At 53.4% G+C, this 18,986-nt stretch overlaps 1 protein-coding gene across 2 annotated transcripts in view; it reads right to left on the bottom strand.

Annotated features, from left to right (window-relative positions):
• Positions 1 to 3,947: 3,947 nt before the first annotated feature.
• Positions 3,948 to 18,986, bottom strand: part of Ergic1 (endoplasmic reticulum-golgi intermediate compartment 1) — a 74,962-nt gene continuing 59,923 nt past the window's right edge. Inside the window, exons 8-10 of one of the 2 annotated variants that reach the window (XM_046421338.2) lie at positions 18,581 to 18,681; positions 16,843 to 16,965; positions 3,948 to 5,806 (exon numbers count right to left, since the gene is read on the bottom strand). In XM_046421338.2, coding sequence (XP_046277294.1) covers positions 5,699 to 5,806; positions 16,843 to 16,965; positions 18,581 to 18,681 — 332 coding nt within the window. In that variant the 3' untranslated portion in view covers positions 3,948 to 5,698. Of the gene's footprint in view, positions 5,807 to 11,621; positions 11,877 to 16,842; positions 16,966 to 18,580; positions 18,682 to 18,986 lie in introns of those variants that run through there. The other variant, XM_058571837.1, reaches the window with a different exon arrangement.

Genomic DNA, 18,986 nt, shown 5'->3' with positions numbered 1-18,986 from the left:
CCTCATCCCCAGCCCCTTTTTCTTTTTAATCTTTCATTGACTTTATATATATATATATATTCCAGCCCTTTTTATTTTTTAGTTTGAGAGAGGATTCTGTCTAAACTGCTTAAGGCCTCACTAAGTTGCTGACGCTGACTTTGAACTTGCAATTCTTCTGCCTCAGCCTCCAGAGCCACTGGGATTATAGGCATGTGCCACTGCGCCCGGCTGGTTATTGATATCTTGTAGACAATAAAGAAAATAACAAGATATAGGGCTGGGGTGTTGCTCAGTAGTAGAGCACTACCTAACAAGTACTAGGCCCTGCATTCAATTCCCAGAAACAAACACACACACACACACACACACGGCCAGGGGTGGGAAAGCGCCTTATTTATTGACCTGGGTAAATGTCTATATTTTTAAAATTTATTTCTTTTTAGTATACATGACAGTAGAATGGATATTGGCAGATTATACATACATAGATATTTATTTTATTTGGGATCCCACTCTTGTGGTTGTACAGGATATGGAGTTACCCTGGTCGTGTATACAAATATACGGCTGGAACAGTTATGATGGATGAATTCTATTGCCTTTCCTATTCCCCTCCCCTCTCCGCCCCCTTCATTTACCTTCGTCTAATCCAATGGATTTCTATTATTCCCCTCCCCAACCTCCCGTTTTTGGTTGGGTCAGCATCCACATTTAGCCTTTGGTTTTGGGGGACTGGCTTATTTCACTTAGCGTGATATTCTCTAGTTTCATTGATTTGCTGGCAAATACCATGATTTCATTCTTCTTTATGGATGAGTCATATTCCATTGTGTATATATACATTTTCTTTATCCATTCAAGTGTTGGAGGGCACCTGGGTTGTTTCCATAGCTTGGCCTTTGCCAATTGAGCTGCTATAAACATGGATGTGGCTGCGTCACTGTAGTGTGCTGTTTTTAAGTCCTTTGGGTATATTAGATGTCTACTAAATGAAGAAAAAAAGGAAACTGCAAAAAGATATGAACAGGATGATCTCATTTTGTTTACAGAAAGGCATCTCTAAAATGTTAATTATCACCTCTGGTTAGTGGGCTTATGGATGATTTAAATTTTTCCTTTTTAAATTTTATACTATTTTTTGTCTTTCCTGTAGTGGGTTTAAGAACATGTATTATCTGTATAATCAACATCACAGTTTAAGGGCTGGGGATGTAGCTCAGAGACAGAGGACTCACCTAGCATGCCTGAGGTCCTGGTTCCCATCCCCAGAATACTCACACACACAAAATCATAACTTAAGGGTCTCAAAATTTTTAGAAGGCCATGCCTGCCCAAGGGCACTGCAGATTTTCCTCACAGCTTGTTTTAAAGGAAGAAACAAAAGCTCCTCCTGCTCCGAACCTACCCCCTTTCCAGTTTTCTTTTTTGACATAAGGCAGTTCTTGGGTCTGAGGCAGAACCACGCGATTCCTGGCCACCCTGGAGTCAGGCGGACCCGGGCTAGGGTTCCATCTTTACCACGTGCTGCGGTGTGACCAGGACTCGCTGGTGAGTCTGTTTCTTCCTTCCTAAAAAGGCACTAACTCTGGGGCTGTGGCTAGGGCTCAGTGGTAGAGCGCTTGCCTAGCATGTGTGAGGCCCTGGGTTCGAGTCTCAGCACCACACATAGATAAATAAAATACAGGTATATTTACAACTAAAATAAATATATATTTAAAAAGAAAAAAGGCACTAACTGCCATCTGTAAGAAACAGGACCAAAGAGCAGTCACCACCCACAGAGAATACCACAGCACACCAGGCCCGAAGGAGACAGAGGCCAGCACCTCGCCCGGGGCGGGACAGTGGTATCTCTTCCCCAGTGTCCCCTTTCACATTATTGGATACTGTGTCTGCTGTGGAATTTGGAACCAGTTTCTTTCCATTATTTTTTTTGCTTTTGGTACAAGGCTGGAACCCAGCACGAAGCAACCATAGCACCACTGAACTGCACCCCAGCCCCAAAACCCGTTTCTTAAGAAGAGAGCAGGACTTCCAGTGGCCTGCCACATTGTTGCAGGCAAAGAAAAAAAATCATTTGTGACATAGTAATAAAACCCAAGCCAGTTTTCACTTAGGAGCCCTGCTGTGGCACCTGACTCCTTCCCAAGCTCCGCCCCGGGAGGCCCCATCCCAGGCCCTGGGGCTGTCTGCCTAGGACCCCCCTCTCCACCACCGCCTGCAGAGCTTTCTTATTCAGACTCCCCAGCTCCCAGCCTGTGACCCACCCTTCTGTGGGTTTGCTCTGTAACCCCACATTCAGAAATCTTCTTACGTGGGGCCACTGGGATCCACATTTGGTTAGATAATTGGAAAAGTTTATTGGAAGGAGAAATCATAAACGTGCCATTTATCCCTTCCTCTTTCGCCCTTTGAGAAATCCCAGTAGTTCTTCCTTCTCCTGACAGAACTGTCTCGTGACATAACCAGCCTGAGTTCTAGGGTTGGTTTCTCTGGGTGGAGTGAGACCTGAGGCACCTGGAGGATCCTTGCGGCCAAGTCTTCACGTGCGGACCTGTTCCAACGTGACTTAGGGGCCTTTGGACCTGGGGTGATAAGCTGGCCTTCATCAACCCTCGCCAGCGCATGCAACTTTGCTAGGCTCCTTTCCAGTTGTCCATCATTGACTTAACTAGGACTTCATTAAGTCACAGCAGGACAGATGAAGCACGTGGCAGCGCCCACGTAAGTGGCAGCTGGGTGGGTGTGCTCGGCTGGCCCACTGGCTTTGGGTGTCAGAGGGATGTAGAGAGCAGGGAGGGCTCGTGAGGCACCTCCTGTCACCCAGGTGAGCTTCTTGAGGCCCCGGTTGTCCCCAGGGTGTTGGTGGTGTTCTGAGGAGGCTTCAAAGGCCCGGAGAGCAGGACCTGTTGGAAGACAGCAGATCCAGGAACATTCTGCAGGAACGAAGGACTGGCTCCACCCCAGGGCCTTTACCTTTTGATCATCTTCTCAGATCTTTCCCCCGGTCCTGGTTGGGTTTTTTTTTTTTTTTGGTACCAGGGATTGAACCCAGGGGTGCTGAGCCACATCCTCAGCCCTTTTTTATATTTTATTTAGAGACAGGGTCTCGTTGAGTTGCTAAGGCTGGCTTTGAACTTGCGGCCCTCCTGCCTCAGCCTCCTGAGCAGTTGGAATCAAGGACGCAGGCCACTGCGCCTTGCCTGTTTTATTGTCTTGCAGCAGAATGTCCAGCACAGAACATAACTGCAGTGTTTAGCTGTGTACAAGCGGAGCTGGGGGCTGGTGTAACTTGGAGTACAGCACTTGCCTAGCATGCCAGAGGCCCGGAGCTCAACGCCCAAACTGCCCCCCTCCAAAAAAAAAAGAAGCGCTAGTGCTTAAGACTGAGCGGGAGACATTATTTTTTGGATAAATACTTTAACACAACTGGAGTCCTACAAGTGTGCAAGCGTCAGGTCTGTAGGTGTCTGACCCAGCAGAGGATGCCTGGCCTGTGGACCCTCTGTGATGTCATGATCGTCCCATTAATAGAACTGGGGTGCCAGTGGTCAGACTTGATCACAATGAGCCCCTTTTGTACAGCTCTTCCAAGCCCCTCTACAGATGTGATAAGGCCAGGCAGAGACAACAGGGAGGCGAGTGGTCCCTAACTGTCTTCTAGGTGCTTCTCTGGGTCCCCCAAGATCTTCTTTTCAGCCTTTCCGACTCTACTCTCTGGAATGAAATTCCATTCTGCCTGCTTTTAGCCTCCGGGCTCCCCAGCCACAGCCAGGGCAGAAAGAATCCCTCAGCAGGTCTGGCTGGGGCTGGGGCTTGTGGGTGGAGCCCTTGCCCAGCTCCTGTGAGGCCCTGGGTTCCATCCTCAGCACCACATGAAAATAAATAAGTGAAGGAAAGGTATCGTGTCCATCTACCACTAAAAGTATGTTTAAAAAAAAAAAGAGAGAAGAATCCCACAGCAGTACTTCTGAAAATCAGCCTTTTAATAATCTATTTGAACCCTATGAGTGGGGAAAGAAAACATTTTTTTTTTTTCCCTTGAGATTTTGTTTATAAGAATAACAGGTCAGAGGAAACCGACCTTCCATAGGAAACTGATGTCCCCTATGTCCTCAGAGTTTTTTAAAAAACGCATAAACGTGGGCTCACATCTCCCACCCGCCCCACCCTACCATCCTCCATGGGGCTCTGGGATTCATACACCAAAGGGATTCCTTTCCATAACTGGGAATGGAATGATTAAAAAAAAAAAATCCACCCAAGTGGCCACAGAAAACAGAAATAACCAAAGGCAGCTTACACACACATCAACTCATATGCAAAAGGGGAAACTTTGCTCATTGGAATTCGGAGCCAAAAATTACAAATGGCAGAGACTTGAGCTATCCATATAGATAATTTAAAAAATCTTTCTACTGGAAACTCCCCATTCATTACAAAAGTATGCAAACAATGTCCATACAAACGGGGGAAACAGGCGGGGCTCTGTGGGATGGAGGGCATAGCTAGAATTCCCTGGGTGGAATTCATGTCTGGACCACTAGCCTTCACTCTCAGGACCCAAAGGGAAGGATGAGGGGGAGCACAGGTAGGGGACCCACCTCAGAAGGAGTTGGGGGACACTGGGCAACCCCAGGGGCTAGGAACATATCAGGGTGTGGGCAGCTGATGGCAAGTGGGCCAGAACCACGCTGAAGAGGTCCAAGTCCTGGGACTCTCGGGCGCCCCAGGTGGAGGCCTGCAGGGCGGAGTCAGGCTGGTTTGCCTAGGGGCCAGAGGTGGCTGTCTGGGAGAGGCCAAGATGTCCTCCTCTGAGGGTTGCAGGAAGGATGCTTCTGTCTGGACAGTATGTAAACCATGACTATTTGCTCCTCAAGGGCGACTTCCCACATGAGACCCCACCCCACCACTGCAGATTCCAACAGGACAGTGGGGGCGCCTGGCAGGGGGAACCAGCCCCTCCACCAAGAAATGCCCTTGCCACACAGCACAGAGGCTGAGGCACAATGGTGGGAGGTTCCGAGGGACAAGGATAGGAGAGGAAGGGCAATCTGTGACCCTCCTGTGACCAGTGGGCAGATCTGAGACCCCACCGCTGCTGCCAAACAAACGGGCATCTGCTTCTTGGAAGAACAGGACAGGGGTGGGGACAAGGACCTGAGCCTGGGCTCCAGTTGGGGCAGGAGGGACAGGGCAGAAGAGAGAGTTCCAGCTACAGCGCCAAATCTCAGGGGCTTGCCTGGAAAGTGCCGTTCTGGGTGGATGGCGCCAGGTGGGAGGGCCTGTGGGCAGGCTGGTCCCAAGGCTGAGAGCCCACGGTGGCTGCCCAGACAGACACCAGGCGATCAGTGTGTCCACATGGCGGGGCTGCAAGATTGTCAAAGCCTGGATGGCAGCTGGCCAGGGGATGCTGGACTGTTCCCTCAGAGGCAAGGGGCCACAGCCTTCCCAGGAGGGGATCCCAACATCTTAAAGCATCCCCTTGCCTGACTCTGGTCTTGGGGCTCCCCAGGAAAGGAACACCACAACTCTAGGCAGTGTAATTTATCTAAAATGAAACACGGGGAAAGAGGTAGCTGCGGGACCTCGAGCCACTCTCGCCTCCCCGCCTCCCACACGCAGGCTGGGAGGAAGCCAGACCGGGTCGGGAGAGGGCCGCAGGAGCCAGGGCGACGGAGCAGGGCGGGCAGCCTCCCTGGGTCCTTGGAAGGTGTCAATGCATCTTGCCCAGCTGGATCTTCTTCCAGGCCTCAGAGGCTGTGAAGATGCAGGAGTCCAGGATGCCCGCCACAGTGAAGGTCCCACCAATGATGGCACAGATCTGAAAGAGGAGATGAGCGTCAGAGGCCAGCGCTGGAGGGAGCGCCAGCCAGACCCTCCCGCATCACAAGCTCTGCAACGCATTGCCTGGGACACTCGTGCTTGCTGCGTGGCCACCAACAGAGTCCAGAGAACTCAGGGCTCAGAGAGAACCACTTGTTAGATGACGAATTTCTTGTTAATCACGAAAGCAATGCTCGCCAACATCAGCTCCCTGAATTCCCACAGGAATTAAGGCCCTGATAATTCCATTGTGAGGAATTATTAGGCCCATTTCACAGGCGAGGAAACTGAGGACCAGCGAGGTCACCCCCAATTCACTAGGTAGCAGAGCTGTGACCTGAACACAGGTGTGCCTGCACCCGGGAGCCTGTCCTCCCAACAGCCACTCCACATTGACTGGTTATTTATAATCCCAGTTTCAGATGAAGGATGGCGGGTCTGAAAGGCAGTGCCACTGGCCCAAGATCTGACACAGCCAGGAGGTGGCAATCCTGGGACCTGAGCCTGGGTCTGCGACGTGGGGTGGGCTGTCGGCAGCGCTGGCCTGGGGGGCTGGGGCTGGAAACAAACCTCACACTCTTGGAAGCCTGGGCCATCTCAGTTGGGGGGCGGGTACTGGACAAATAACCACCCAATAAACCCACCCAGGGCAGGCATGGCAAAGCATGGAGAGGCTGATGGGGTTCCGGGAGAGCTGACATCAGGACCCGTCACAGCTCTCCTGACATCAGGAGAGACCCTATCTCAAAATAAAAAATATAAAAAGGGTTGGAAGTGGAGTTCAGTGGTAGAGAACCTCTGGCTTCAATCCATAGTGCCAAAAAAGAAAAAAAAAATCACATTTAATACCTGTAACCCACCCAACACCGTAACTTAGCCCAGTCTAAGTTATGGTGTTGGGTGGGTCACAGTCCTGACATCAGGACTCACAGCCCCTCGCATTTGCCAGCAGTTGGCTCATCACAGTGGGGGGCTGTCCGTGCCCTGGGGGGTGTTCAGCAGCATCCCTGACCTCTCCACATGTGACGCCCAGACTACATTCTCCCCCTTGTTGTGACAATCAAAATGTCTCCAAATATTGCCCGATGTCCCCTGGAGGTCAAATGTCCCCGGTAGGACGTAGCCTGTAGGTGTGCACTCCCTAACCTGCTGGCACATCGTGAAGACCACGGCAGAGTAGGCGACGCTGACAGTGCCTTCTCTGTACCAGGCAGGCCCAGACCTCAGGGAAGCCCCAGGTCACCCCTAGGATGCTGGACCCGCTGTACAGAGGCACAGAGACCCTGGAGCAGCTGTGCAATGCCACTGCAGGTGGCTGGGGTTCAAAGTGCGGAGCCTGTGCTCTGAGAGTGACATCCTCCTGCGTCGCAGACATGCAAAGCCCCACCCGCTGAATACTCAATGTAGGGTGGCCGGACCTCCTCACACTGTGAGTGTGTCCGTGCAAGCGTGCTGCTGGCCTTTCAGTGGGGTCTGCAGCAATTCCACGACAGTCCAGCACTGTGGGATGAGCAGCCCACGGCAGGCTAACGGGGCGTTCTGAGCGTGTTCTAGGTAGGCTGGGCTAAGTTATGGTGTTGGGTGGGTTACCGGTATTAAATGTCTTTTTTTTTTCTTTTTTGGCACTATGGATTGAGCCCAGAGGTTCTCTACCACTGAACTACACTTCCGACCCTTTTATATTTTTTATTTTGAGATAGGGTCTCGATAAGTTGCCCAGGCTGACCTTGAACTTGCAATCCTCCTGCTTCAGCCTCCCAAGTCACTGGGACCACACGTGTGCACCACCACACCCAGCTATTAAGTGTATCTTTGATTTGGTATTTTCTATCTACAGTGGGTTTATTGGGACATGCCCCCATCATGGGTTGAGGAGCATGTGTGTGCTAAACACACGTTCGTTCTACCATTGACATCCCCAGCTGAAGGTTTCCTGGTCTAAAAAATTGCTTTCTCATGACTTGGAGGAACTGAAACACAGATGACAGACAGCAAGAGAAGGTCACAGAAGGTCTGCAGGCTGAAGCACGGGGTGGACCCGGGGCTCTCCACACTGAGCCCCACTCCAATCCTCCTACCTCGGACACCACTCCCTAACATTCTCAGGCTGATCTTGACCTTGTGATCCTCCTGCCTCATCCTCCCCAGTACTTAGGTGTGTCCCGCCACCTCTGCCTTGCAAGAAAATGTTAAACGTCTTTTCCCTTCAGTACCCACTTCATGCCATTCAGAAGTACCAATGCCACCCATCCACAGGGCAGCAGGAGCACTAGAGCCCCCTGAGGGAGGGGCTCTTTACTGCTGAACCCATGGGGCTCAGAGGGGGAAACAGCTTGTCCAAGATCACACAGCATGTCTGTCTGCCTCCCAAGCCCCCACTCTTCTCCCCATGCCATATAAAATGGCATTTAAATGACCATAGGTCTCAGAAGAAGGCTATGTTGGAGTCTCGAGGGGGGGGGGGCGCTGAGGGGGTGGCCAGAGACTGACATGCAATCCTACGGGGCTCCGAGAGACGGCAGTACTTAATAGATGCACTGGTGCCAAGTGGCGGAGGCTGGAGCCAGCCACGGTGAGAGAGAAGGGTAAATTGAGCCGCGTTTATTTTTTAAGTGATATTTCCGTGGGATGAGCTAAGCAGAGGCCCAGGACAGACAGAGGAGGTCTGTGCGGATGGCTGGTAAGTGGGGCAGCTGGCATTCCAGGAATAACAGCCCCAGGAAACTGGAGCAGCCCCCCAGGGAGTGAAGAGGCTGGGGACGCTGGGGGATTATGCTGAGTGTCTTTAAGCGGCAAGGCCACTCCTTGCCAGCCTCCAAGCATGACGCAGGAGCTCTCTGAAGGGAAGGTGACGGCAGGGAGCTGGTTTTATTTTGGTGAAGTGGATCAGATGATGGGAGATTTTATACCACAAAATGCTTTTAGAGCTTGGATCAGAGGATAGGAAAATGTGACTTAAGTGCAATGGAGAGCAAAGCAAAAAATAGCCACGCCCCCCCATCCGCACTCAGCCTCAGTGAGGCACCCAAGTGCCTGTGACTCACACACACCTGGCACCCGGTCTGATGCCGTCATTGTGCACACTGGGAAACAGCCTGGGGAAAGCGAGGCCCCGGGACCATGGGGACTGCTAAGCACTGGCCCCACCAGCCTTAAGGCTAAGGGGGACCCTGTGGTGAGCTCCCTGCATAGCCATCAGTGTCACTCAATTGAGCAATGTCCCTGGCACCCTGCTTCTGAGGCAGGGGCTGGTCTCTGGACAACAAAGGAGGTGTGTAGTGGGTCCCAGCACATTCCAGGGGTTCCTCAAAACTGAGAGAATCTGGAGCCTGCCCCAGCCCCCCTTCATTACCGTATCTTCCCTCATCCTAGGGGACATGTTCTAAGACCCCCTATGGGTGTCTGAAGCCACGAATGATATGGAACCCCAATTACACTGCTTTTTTTCTATATATTCATATCTATGAGTTCAATTTATAAACTAGGCATGGCAAGAGATCAACAATAAATAACAATAAAATAGAGCAATGCTAACAATACACTGTAATGAATGCTACGTAAAACTCGTAAACTTGTTTACGTCTGAGTATTTCCTTTTAGTATCTTTGGACTGTGGCTGTCTGTGGGCCCTGAAACCACGGCAAAGGAAGCCATGGAGGGGGGGCCCGAAGCGTCTTGCGCCTCACCTGCTCCGCCACTGCGTTCAAGTCCGGACGCGGTGAGTGGCCTTCAGGGAGCTGTGCTTGTGACAGGTCAGTGCCACGCAGGCAGAAGGCCCAGCCCACACTACTCGGCTGATGTTGGAGGGAATAGACCTGCAGGGGTGATGCTGAGGCCTGAGAGGGTTTGGGGCAGCCCTGGCGAAACACAGTGGTGACCTGGCATCTCCCTTGCCTGCAGGATGGGCAGGATCCCCCCTGTGAGCATAAATGCAGATGGAGCAGATGCCCCATGACCCACGACCTAGTTCCCACAGTCTGCTGACCTTCCACACACAGAAGGGTCAGGAGAACAGGCCTTTCTCAGGGTGCAGAGGGCGAGATGGGGGCAGAGTGAGCAAATGCACAACGGGGGGCCCTGGGGAGCACGGGGCAGGGCAGCGGCAACTCCCCCTCACTGGCTCCTGCCAGCTGGGGCTGGGGGCTGTGCTGATGCCACAGGGACAGGGGGCACCCTTCGCCCACCTAATCTGGGTGCTGCCAGGGCGGGGCAGGTACAGCCTGGGCCCTGCGGGTGCTGCGCCATCCTGGAGATGGCCGGGCTTGCTCCTGTCACCAAGAGCCTGCATGCTCCCCTGGCTCCAGTGCCTCTCAGGGCTGGCAGGGCTGGAGTGAGTGTCCACTGCCTGATACACACGCGAATGCCTGTTCCCTTGGCCCCTCACACGACCGGCTGCTGTCTCTCTCCACCTGGCCCCAAGGCGGGGGACAGGCAGGCACAGGCGGGGCTGCTGAGCCAGAAGGGCCACCTCTGTCAGAAATTAAAGGACAGCAGGTTGGCATCCCGAGCCTCCATTTCCCCCGTCTGTGAAACAGGGTCTGCCATCAGCACTGGGACAGCCGTCCAGCCGGGGTGTGACCTGAGTGCCAGGAACTGTTCATCCCCTGTCCTCCCTAGTCAGTGTGGCTTTCCCAGCCTGCGGAAGAGTCAGAGTCTGAGGAAGTAAATAACGAACCTGAGTCCCATTAGAGGCTGCCGGCGGCAGACAGGCTGGAGCCTCCATGAGGACACCCAAGTCGAGGACAGGGGTGGGGACTGTCAAGGAAGGAACGCTGACTCCGCCCAGTCACATCACCCTGCCAGACCCCTTGCCTTCACCCCTGGCCCAGGGGGAACAGTGGGGTTCCCTCTCTGCCACCTTTATAATGGCTTCAGTCCCCACCCTCCTCCCAACTCCTTGGTTGAGCACCTTCTGTGTGCTGGGCCTTGCATACCCTTTTTCCTGGCCTCTTTACTCAGTCCTGGCAACTGTGCCCGCTTCTCACAGATGAGGAGACAAGAGGACCAGAGAGGGACCAGCCCGTCCAAGGTCACAGAACTACCAAAGCAAATCCAGGTGACCAGACCGGGGTCTGGGAGTGTGTGTGTGTGGGGGGCTGCTGTTCCTGTGACACTCCCTGGCTCACTCCCACGTAGACACCCTCAGTGCCTCTCCCCCTGGACGGGGGGCTTCTACAGGAGACCCTTCTCTGTAAGAAGGAGGTTTGCACACCAAATATCCTGGAATAAGGGACCCCACCTGCAGCTTAGGAAATAAGAAGCTTCATAACTTTAAAAATGAGCCTCCTCTTTACGAAGGAGCTTGCTCTGTCTTATGCTCCCTTTCCACCTCAGAACTGGGCACAGGAAAGCCAGGGGCTCCAATTCTGTTCCCGGGCCCAGGTGGGTCAACCTGTCCCCAGTTTACACCTGCGGCGAGACCTGGCTTAGCTCAGACGCCCCAGCAGGATCTGAACCAAAGCTTCTGCTCAGCGTAGGCCTCAGTCAGTGAGTCCTGCTGCGGGTTTTGTCCTACTACTCAGACAACAGAGGACACCTGGGAGAAGAAGAGCCAGGCCCGCCCACCATCTGTCTGATCTTTGTTACTTACCTATGTACAACCTGCCTGCGCTGTGCCAGGCCTGGAGAGCAGAGAGACTGAGGCAGAGGACAGAGTGGACAGTGTGCCCCTGCTCCAGTGTCAACTCACACAACCTTGGTGACTAAAACCTTGTTTATTGTGTGTGTGCGAGCGCATGTGTGTACATGGGCTGGGAATGGACCCAGGGCCTGGTGATGGCGAGGGCACACGTCCTCCCCTGCCTGCTCCCTAGGCCTCCTTCTCAGTTCTAAGTCAGTCTCTGGTTAGTGCTGAAGGCCGCCCCTCCTTGCTGGCCCTCCCTAGCTGCTACCTTTTGTTTCGGGCCAATGCACACAGAAACCCAAAGAAGCAAAGACAGGGAATGGGACCTGAAAGACGGAAGCCACCCAGCCTCGGTGGACAGCGTCTTCTTTTCAGGGTGACCTTGAATGCGCCTCTGCATCCTCTGAGCTTCAGCTGAAATCGTGCAACACATGGCCAGCATCATCTGGGGGTGGGGGGTCAAAGGGGATCCTTGTGAAACTACCTGCATACAGTAGGTATTTAATAAGGATACTCGATAGTTACTTCTGTAAGCAGTTGTCTCTTGTGTATTTGTGAGCACCTGTGTCCAGGCCAGCCCCCATGCTGGACGCTGGGGACAGAGGGAAATCAGGCCTGCAGGCCATTATCGGACCTGGCGACTAAGGAATGCAATCTAAATCTTGGGGGGCTCTTTTCCCAGTGAGGAAAGTGTCAGGGAGCATGCTGGTGGGCAGAGCGTACTCCAGCAAAACCCCCTGGTACCCTGGCTCTGCAGGATACCAGGTGCCACGGGCCATTCAACAGGAGCATGTGAGTGGCATCTGGCACTTTTTGGTGGGCCACAACTGTCACAGCTATGACTTCTGGGTGTTCCCCCTAAAATAAAACAAACCACACAAGCAAAGAGATCTGACACTTCCAAAGCCATCCAATCTGTCATCATGGGCCATTTGTAGCCATCTCAGAAAAGGGGCTAAAGCAGGTGGCAGGGGACAAGTGTGTGTGTGTGGGAGGGAGCCCCTTGCATGTCGTCAAGTACTATCTCTTTATTCCTTTGGTGGCAGAATTTTCTGGTAGAACACAGTGTAGGCCTGAGTAAGACACTGTGGGGTCGGTGGGGTCCAGGCGGGGAGCTGGGGACAGCCTGGCTGAGGGCTCAGTAGGAGGTTCAGGTGGGGGTCTGCAAGTCCTCTGCAGGCAGGAGCCCTGGGGGCAGCCCGGCTCAGCAGGCCCTTGGTGGCAGGGAGCACGCACCGCGCCCTGCCCCTCATTCCAGCCACCCACAGCTGCTCCTGCAGGCCTGCAGCCGCCACATGACGACACCCTGGCCTAAGCCCCCTCCGTCAGCAGCCCCTCCAAGGGGCTATTTGCAGAGGCCCCCCCACCTGGACTCGAAGGCTTCGCACGCAAGTGTTTGCTTTGAAAAGGGAGAAAGGGGAGGAGAGCAGGTGTCCCCCTCCTCCCTGCCCCACCCGCCCTTGAGGGCTCCCGGGAGCACGTGTGCCCTCCTGTCATCCCAGCATCTGCTGGCCTGTGACAAGGGCCTTTGAAGCTCCACAATGACGCCATCTGCTCATCAGGGCTGACCCCACGGTTGCTCTGGCAACCAAGATGGCAGCCTGGGGCCTCCAGAAACCCCCAGGCCCACGAACACTGACGGGCGGTGCCTGGGGCAGCACGGCCCCAGGACCAGGCTTCATTGGCCCAGTGGACGGTGCAGGTGTGGGGTGGCCCAGGGAGGAGGAGGGACAAGGAGTCCTGGAGAGGTCTGTTCTCTGGGTGGGGGAGGAGATCTTCCCAGGTGGCTATGGGGAAATGCCAGCTCTGGGAAGGACAGTGGCTCGCCTGACCCGGGAGGGGGTTTGTCCACGTGGAGGAGACTGAATGGTCCCCGCAAGGGCCCTTCCCTGGGCCCTCTCACCTGCCCTTGAGGCCCAGTGCCGGGGGCTTCCAGTGGGATCGGCGCCTCCCCTGGGCCCTGTGTCACTGGGCAGAGCTGCCTCCTGCACCTGGGGCTCAGCAGGGCTCATGGCCACTCAGCTGTTCCTGCCCAGCATGGGCCCTGCGTGTGGCAAATCCAGCCATGTTGAATGTACAAGTGAAGTGGCTTCACTTCTCAGCCACTTGCAGAGTGATCTGAGGGCCCAGCACCTCAGCTGCTCTCGGTGTGTGAGGAACGGGCTGGGGACATGGAAAAGCCTCCTCAGCTCTACGGTGAGAGGTGGGCATGGGAGGCTTCTCAGCCAGTCAGTGCTACAGACCCCAGGGTCCCTGAGGGGCAAGTCACTCCCGATGGACTTTCCAGGACACCCACGTGTACCCTGGCATCTGGCCTAATCTGGGCATGCAGTTGGAGCAGAATAAGAATACCTATTAGCACCCAGACCCACTTGGGGTATGCTAGCCTGTGGGACCTTGGGTGAAATCATTTGCTATCAGATCCCCTGATGGGGGTCAGAGGGCTTGTGTGTGTCCCTCCAGGGTGGCTGTGACAAGTTACCTGGGTATGAGTGGCATATGGAGCCCCCACTTCATACTCCCTTCTCTAATGAGAGGCAGGTTTCTCATGTCCCCTGTGTGCAGGGGCCACCTGGGTCTGTTGGTTTGAATCTCATTTCTCCAAGGTCTAGAACTCCACAGCCTAGTTACGCCCCTGTTTTTCTCTCTGGTTGTGTAACTTTTTCTAATAATCCGTAGTTCTCTGTATAGATTCTAAAGACGGTTCCTTTCTTGCACGTGTGGCAACAGTCTTTCCCCCATCTGCACGTGGAGTCCCAGCTTTGAGGCTGGTGCCATTTGTTTAAGGGAAGTCTGTCATTTCTGTGTAGTCAAAGAAGGGCAGAAAGCTAAGCACCAAAAAAACCAAATAACCCAATCAACAAATGGGCCAAGAACCTGAACAGACACTTCTCAGGAGAGGATAATCAATCAATCAACAAATATATGAAAAAATGCTCATCATCTCTAGCAATCAGAGAAATGCAAATCAAAACTACTCTAAGATTTCATCTCACTCCCAGTCAGAATGGCAGCTATTATGAAGACAAACAATAATAAGTGTAGGTGAGGATGTGGGGAAAAGGCACACTCATACATTGCTGGTGGGACTGCAGATTGGTGCAGCCAAAATGGAAAGCAGTATGGAGAGTCCTTGGAATTCTGGGAATGAAACCCCCATTTGACCCAGCTATCCCTCTCCTCCGTCTATACCCAAAGGACTTAAAAACAGCATACTACAGGGACACAGCCACATCAATGTTTATAGCAGCACAATTCACAATAGCTAAACTGTGGAGCCAACCTAGGTGCCCTTCAGTGGATGAATGTATTAAAAAAATGTGGCATATATACACAATGGAATATTACTCAGCAATAAAAGAGAATAAAATCAAGGCATTTGCAAGTAAATGGATGGCGTTGGAGAACATAATGCTAAGTGAAGTTAGCCAATCCCCCCAAAACAAATGCTGAATGTTTTCTGTGATATAAGGAGGCTGACTCATAGTGGTGTAGGGAGGGGGAGCATGGGAGGAATAGATGAATTCTAGATAGGGAAGAGGGGTGGAAGGGAGAAGGAGGGGGCAGGGGATTAGCAAGGATGGTAGAATGTGATAGACATCATTATCCAAAATACATGTATGAAGAATCAAATTGGGTGTCAACATACTTTATATACAACCAGAGATGTGAAAAACTGTGGTATATATGTGTAATAAGAATTGTGATGCAAAAAAAAAAAAAAGTGCATGTATAAAGAAAAAGGAACAAAAAGGGCAGAGAGCCGTTCTGAAGGGCATGTCATACCTATCAGCTTTTCCTACCTGCAAAGAGCGTCCCCTCTCATGAACTCCCTGGGTCCCACAGGGCCCTGGGGAGTAGCAAGAGCAAGGATTGTGATTCCTGTGTCACAGATTAGAAGACGACACCTTGTCATGCACATCTGACCGCTTGTCCCCCCCAGTACTGATCTGCCCTCCCTGATTTTCCTCCCGAGTCCCATCTTGCACAACCTTTGTCCTTGTGGTTTGAATGGCATTGGCTCTAGGGTGGGACAAGACTTAGGACTGGCCAACCAGGGGACTCCATTTTCCAAGCTCTAAGGACACTGGGGTCCCGAGCTGAGTCAACCAAAGCACTCTTCTTCTGAGAGTTGGGTGGAATTACCAGGGAAGAGGCATTTTATTTTTTTGCCGGCCTATTCTATTTGAGAATGAAGCCAATATGGAGAAAAGCAGATCACAAGATGGAGAGAGACCTATTCCTGACATTGTTTGTAGCTGGATCCAGCCAGGCCTGAAGCCTAGTACCCCTGAAGCCAGCTCCACAGGTTCTGTCAAAGTCCTGACTAATATAGACCTAGTCACAGCAGGAAACCAAAGCACAGGGACTAGACCCTGATCTTGAACCATTATGAAAAGTCTGAAGCCAGATACAGTACTATGTGCCTACAGCCCCAGCTACTCAGGAGGCTGAGACAGGAGGATCATTTGAGCCCAAGAGTTCAGGACTAGCCTAGGGAACACAGTGAGTCTGACTCTTAAAAAAAAAAAATATTTTTCACACACACACACACACAAATACGCGTGAAGAGGTACAGATAGGGCCTTCCAATGCTGTATTTACCTATAGGCCTCAGTTTCCAAATCTGCGAGGTAGGGATAATCAGCCCACCTCTTCCACCTCTGTGACTCCAGCTTCCCCAACACCTGAGCCTCTGGCTGAAGTGGGACACTGTGACCTCACGTTCTATCCTCAAGGACCTTTTGAATGGGAGACCAGAAACTGTACCTACTAGAAGTACTAGGCACATAAGAAAACAGATGTCAGCTCCAAGCTGCCCCAGGGGGTCTGGGCAAGGCAGAGACGATGGCAGGGGGAGGAGGGAGGAGGGAGGAAAACCTGGACCCACGAGCAGCTATACCCAGAAATAAGGCATGGAAAAAATGAGTCCAGGTTTTCATTGTGAAATCTACACAGAAGCCAGGTGCGGTGGCCACGCCTGTGATCCTAACAGCTGGGGAGGCAGAGGCAGGAGGATGGCCAGTTCACAGCCAGCCTCAGCAACCTAGCACCTCAGGGAGACCCTGACTCTAAATAAAATACAGAATAGGTTGAGTGCCCCTGGGTTCAGTCCCCGGTACCAAACAAACAAACAAACAAAGCCTACAGAAAAGGATAAACCCTGCTAAGAATAATTTCCACAAAAATAAATGTAGAAATAAAAAATAAACCAACAAACCCCTTGGAACCAGCAGCCCCTCTTGGAGCTGGATGGAGGTCTTTGGGAGGCGTCCTCCTGGAGAGTGCGCTCGGGTGGAGGGCCATTGCTGTGGACGCGCTCAACGTCCTCCCTGTCCTGGGGGCCGAGCCCCGATCCTAGGCAGGCACCCTCGGCAGGGCAGCCCCGCGCCCGGCGCCCGGCTACTCACCGTGGTGATGAACCTGTACAGCGGCTGCCGCCTCTCGGTGTACTTGACCGTGATGGGGCTGAGGTCATAGCGGAACCAGATGGCAGGGATGATGCGGCCCGTGTGGCTGTAGGCGACATACTCCTGCAGTAGGGAGGGGACCGCTGTGAGAATCAGAAGCACAAACCTGCCTGGTGGGCTGCCTGCCAGAGGGTCCCCGAGTCCTGGGGAAGGGCCTCTCCTGTTCCCCGTGGAGCAGAACTCCCCGGCCCCCTCTCCAGGCCCTGGACTCTGCCACTGGCATTGCACCCAGATGGCAGCCTTGGGGAACATTTTTGACTCTTAAGCTGTGGGAAATGGACCACATGACCGGGAAGCAGCACAGGAACTGAAATATGAATTTGAAAGCAGAGATGGAAAAGGAAGAGATTTTGGGTGGCTCAGGCTGAATAGAGGCTATTTTCCCCTAGAACTTCTGAGCCATGCAGAACCTTGCATTAATTCAACAACGGTGGGCTAGGCAGCCCAGACACGTAGGTGCTGGGTCCCTGAGGGGAGGAAGCCCCTTTCCCAGAGAGGGTCTCAGTCTGCAGCCTGCGGGAGGAGGCAGACCCCGGCCGTCCCCGATACTGCAGACCTGGACAGCCAGAGGCCCTGTCTGCCTCAGTTCCTGAGATGTGCATGTTGCAACCAGAGAGGTGCTAAGGGGCTGAACCTACAGAGTGGCTTTGGGCCAGCTCCTCCCTTCCTTGGGACCTTGGTTTCCCCATCTCAACTCTTAAGGGCCTGGGATGACGACCTGTAGAATCTCCAGTTTGGGCACTTCGGGTGCTGGGCACCTCTGGGCTATTGCCACTATCTACAGCAAACGGAGACCTAAACTGGGGGACCTCCAACCCCCATCTCGCACTGCTCACAGGGATAACAGGGAGAGGGCCGGACTTCCTGCTGAGGGCAGGCTGGGGCCAAGGTCGCACGGCACGCTGAGAAAGCTGTTTTGGCCCTGGGCACTGGCCAGGCCTGGGGACAGGAGCCTGGAGCAAGACACAGCAGCTTCCTCGGGGGAGAGCTGATGGGGTTGTGTCTGCCTGGGTCACAGCCAGAGCTGCGGACAGAGGAAAGGAGCAAAAAATAGCCACGGTAGTCGTCACTGACCCAAGGCCTTCTCCGTGGCTGAGCACTTTTGCACACCGCCTCATTGAACAGCAGTCCTATGACATCACCATCTGACAAATGAGTAAACCGAGGCACAGAAAGCTGACATGGCAGGTCCCAGGTCACACAGCTGGTGATGACGTGAACTGGGTGTGGTCCAGCACCCCTGTTCTTCCTGCTCAGACCACAACCATGTCCTGCATCGCTAAGTTGCTGTCAGAACTTGAGGGTCACAGGAGATGCTACTATTGAATGTGTCCCTCTAGGTCATATGTTGTTGGTGTTTGGAGGTGGGATCACTGGGAGGTTTAGAGGAGCTCATGAGAGTGGGGCCCCAAATGGCATCAGTGGCTTTATGAGAAGAGAGACCAAGGGAGTCTGCTTGCTCTGTCTCTCTAAGTGATGCCCTGGACTCTGAGACCCCCACGATGGCAAGGATTGGGTCTTTTCATCTTTACCCAGAGTCAAGCCTGGGGGGAGGGTCCCCTCGCCCCAGGAGCCTGGAAGAAATCAGCAGAAATCACAGGGCGCAGCCGCCCGCCACCTCCGCCTTCTGCCGGCAGAGGGCGCACTCGACCACGGCTGGCCGCCGCCGCCCACTCACCTTGTTGGCCACCGTGTACTGGTAGGAGTACCGCTGCTTGCCGTTCTTGTCCTCGTAAACCGTGGGCACGATCTTCAGGATGTAGTCGTGGGAGGCCAGGGCTGCGGGAAGCACGGGCAGGATGAAGCAGGGGATGGGCACTGCCTGGCTGACAGCTCTTTCTGTCCCTTTAGTCCTGACACCTTGGCACTGCAGGGGGCTCTTTCCCCAGTGTCACCACCAAGCACCGCCCTGGATGCCAGGGACCTGAGAGTCCACCATCAGGATGTTCTCCTGAACTGTACATAATATTAAAATTCTGGGAACTGCCTAATGTCTATCAATAGGGCAGCCTCTAGAGTGGGTGCCGGGAGGGTAGACTCCCAGAGGAGTCAGGCAGTGAGAAGAACCAAGGGACAGAAGAGGG

The sequence above is a fragment of the Marmota monax genome, unplaced genomic scaffold (genome assembly GCF_021218885.2).
Source record: "Marmota monax isolate L192 unplaced genomic scaffold, Marmota_monax_Labrador192_F-V1.1 WCK01_AAM20220418_F8-fsc00084, whole genome shotgun sequence".
NCBI lineage: Eukaryota > Metazoa > Chordata > Mammalia > Rodentia > Sciuridae > Marmota > Marmota monax.
The sequence above is the reverse complement of the archived record's forward strand: the minus strand, read 5'-3'. Positions and strand labels throughout refer to the sequence as shown.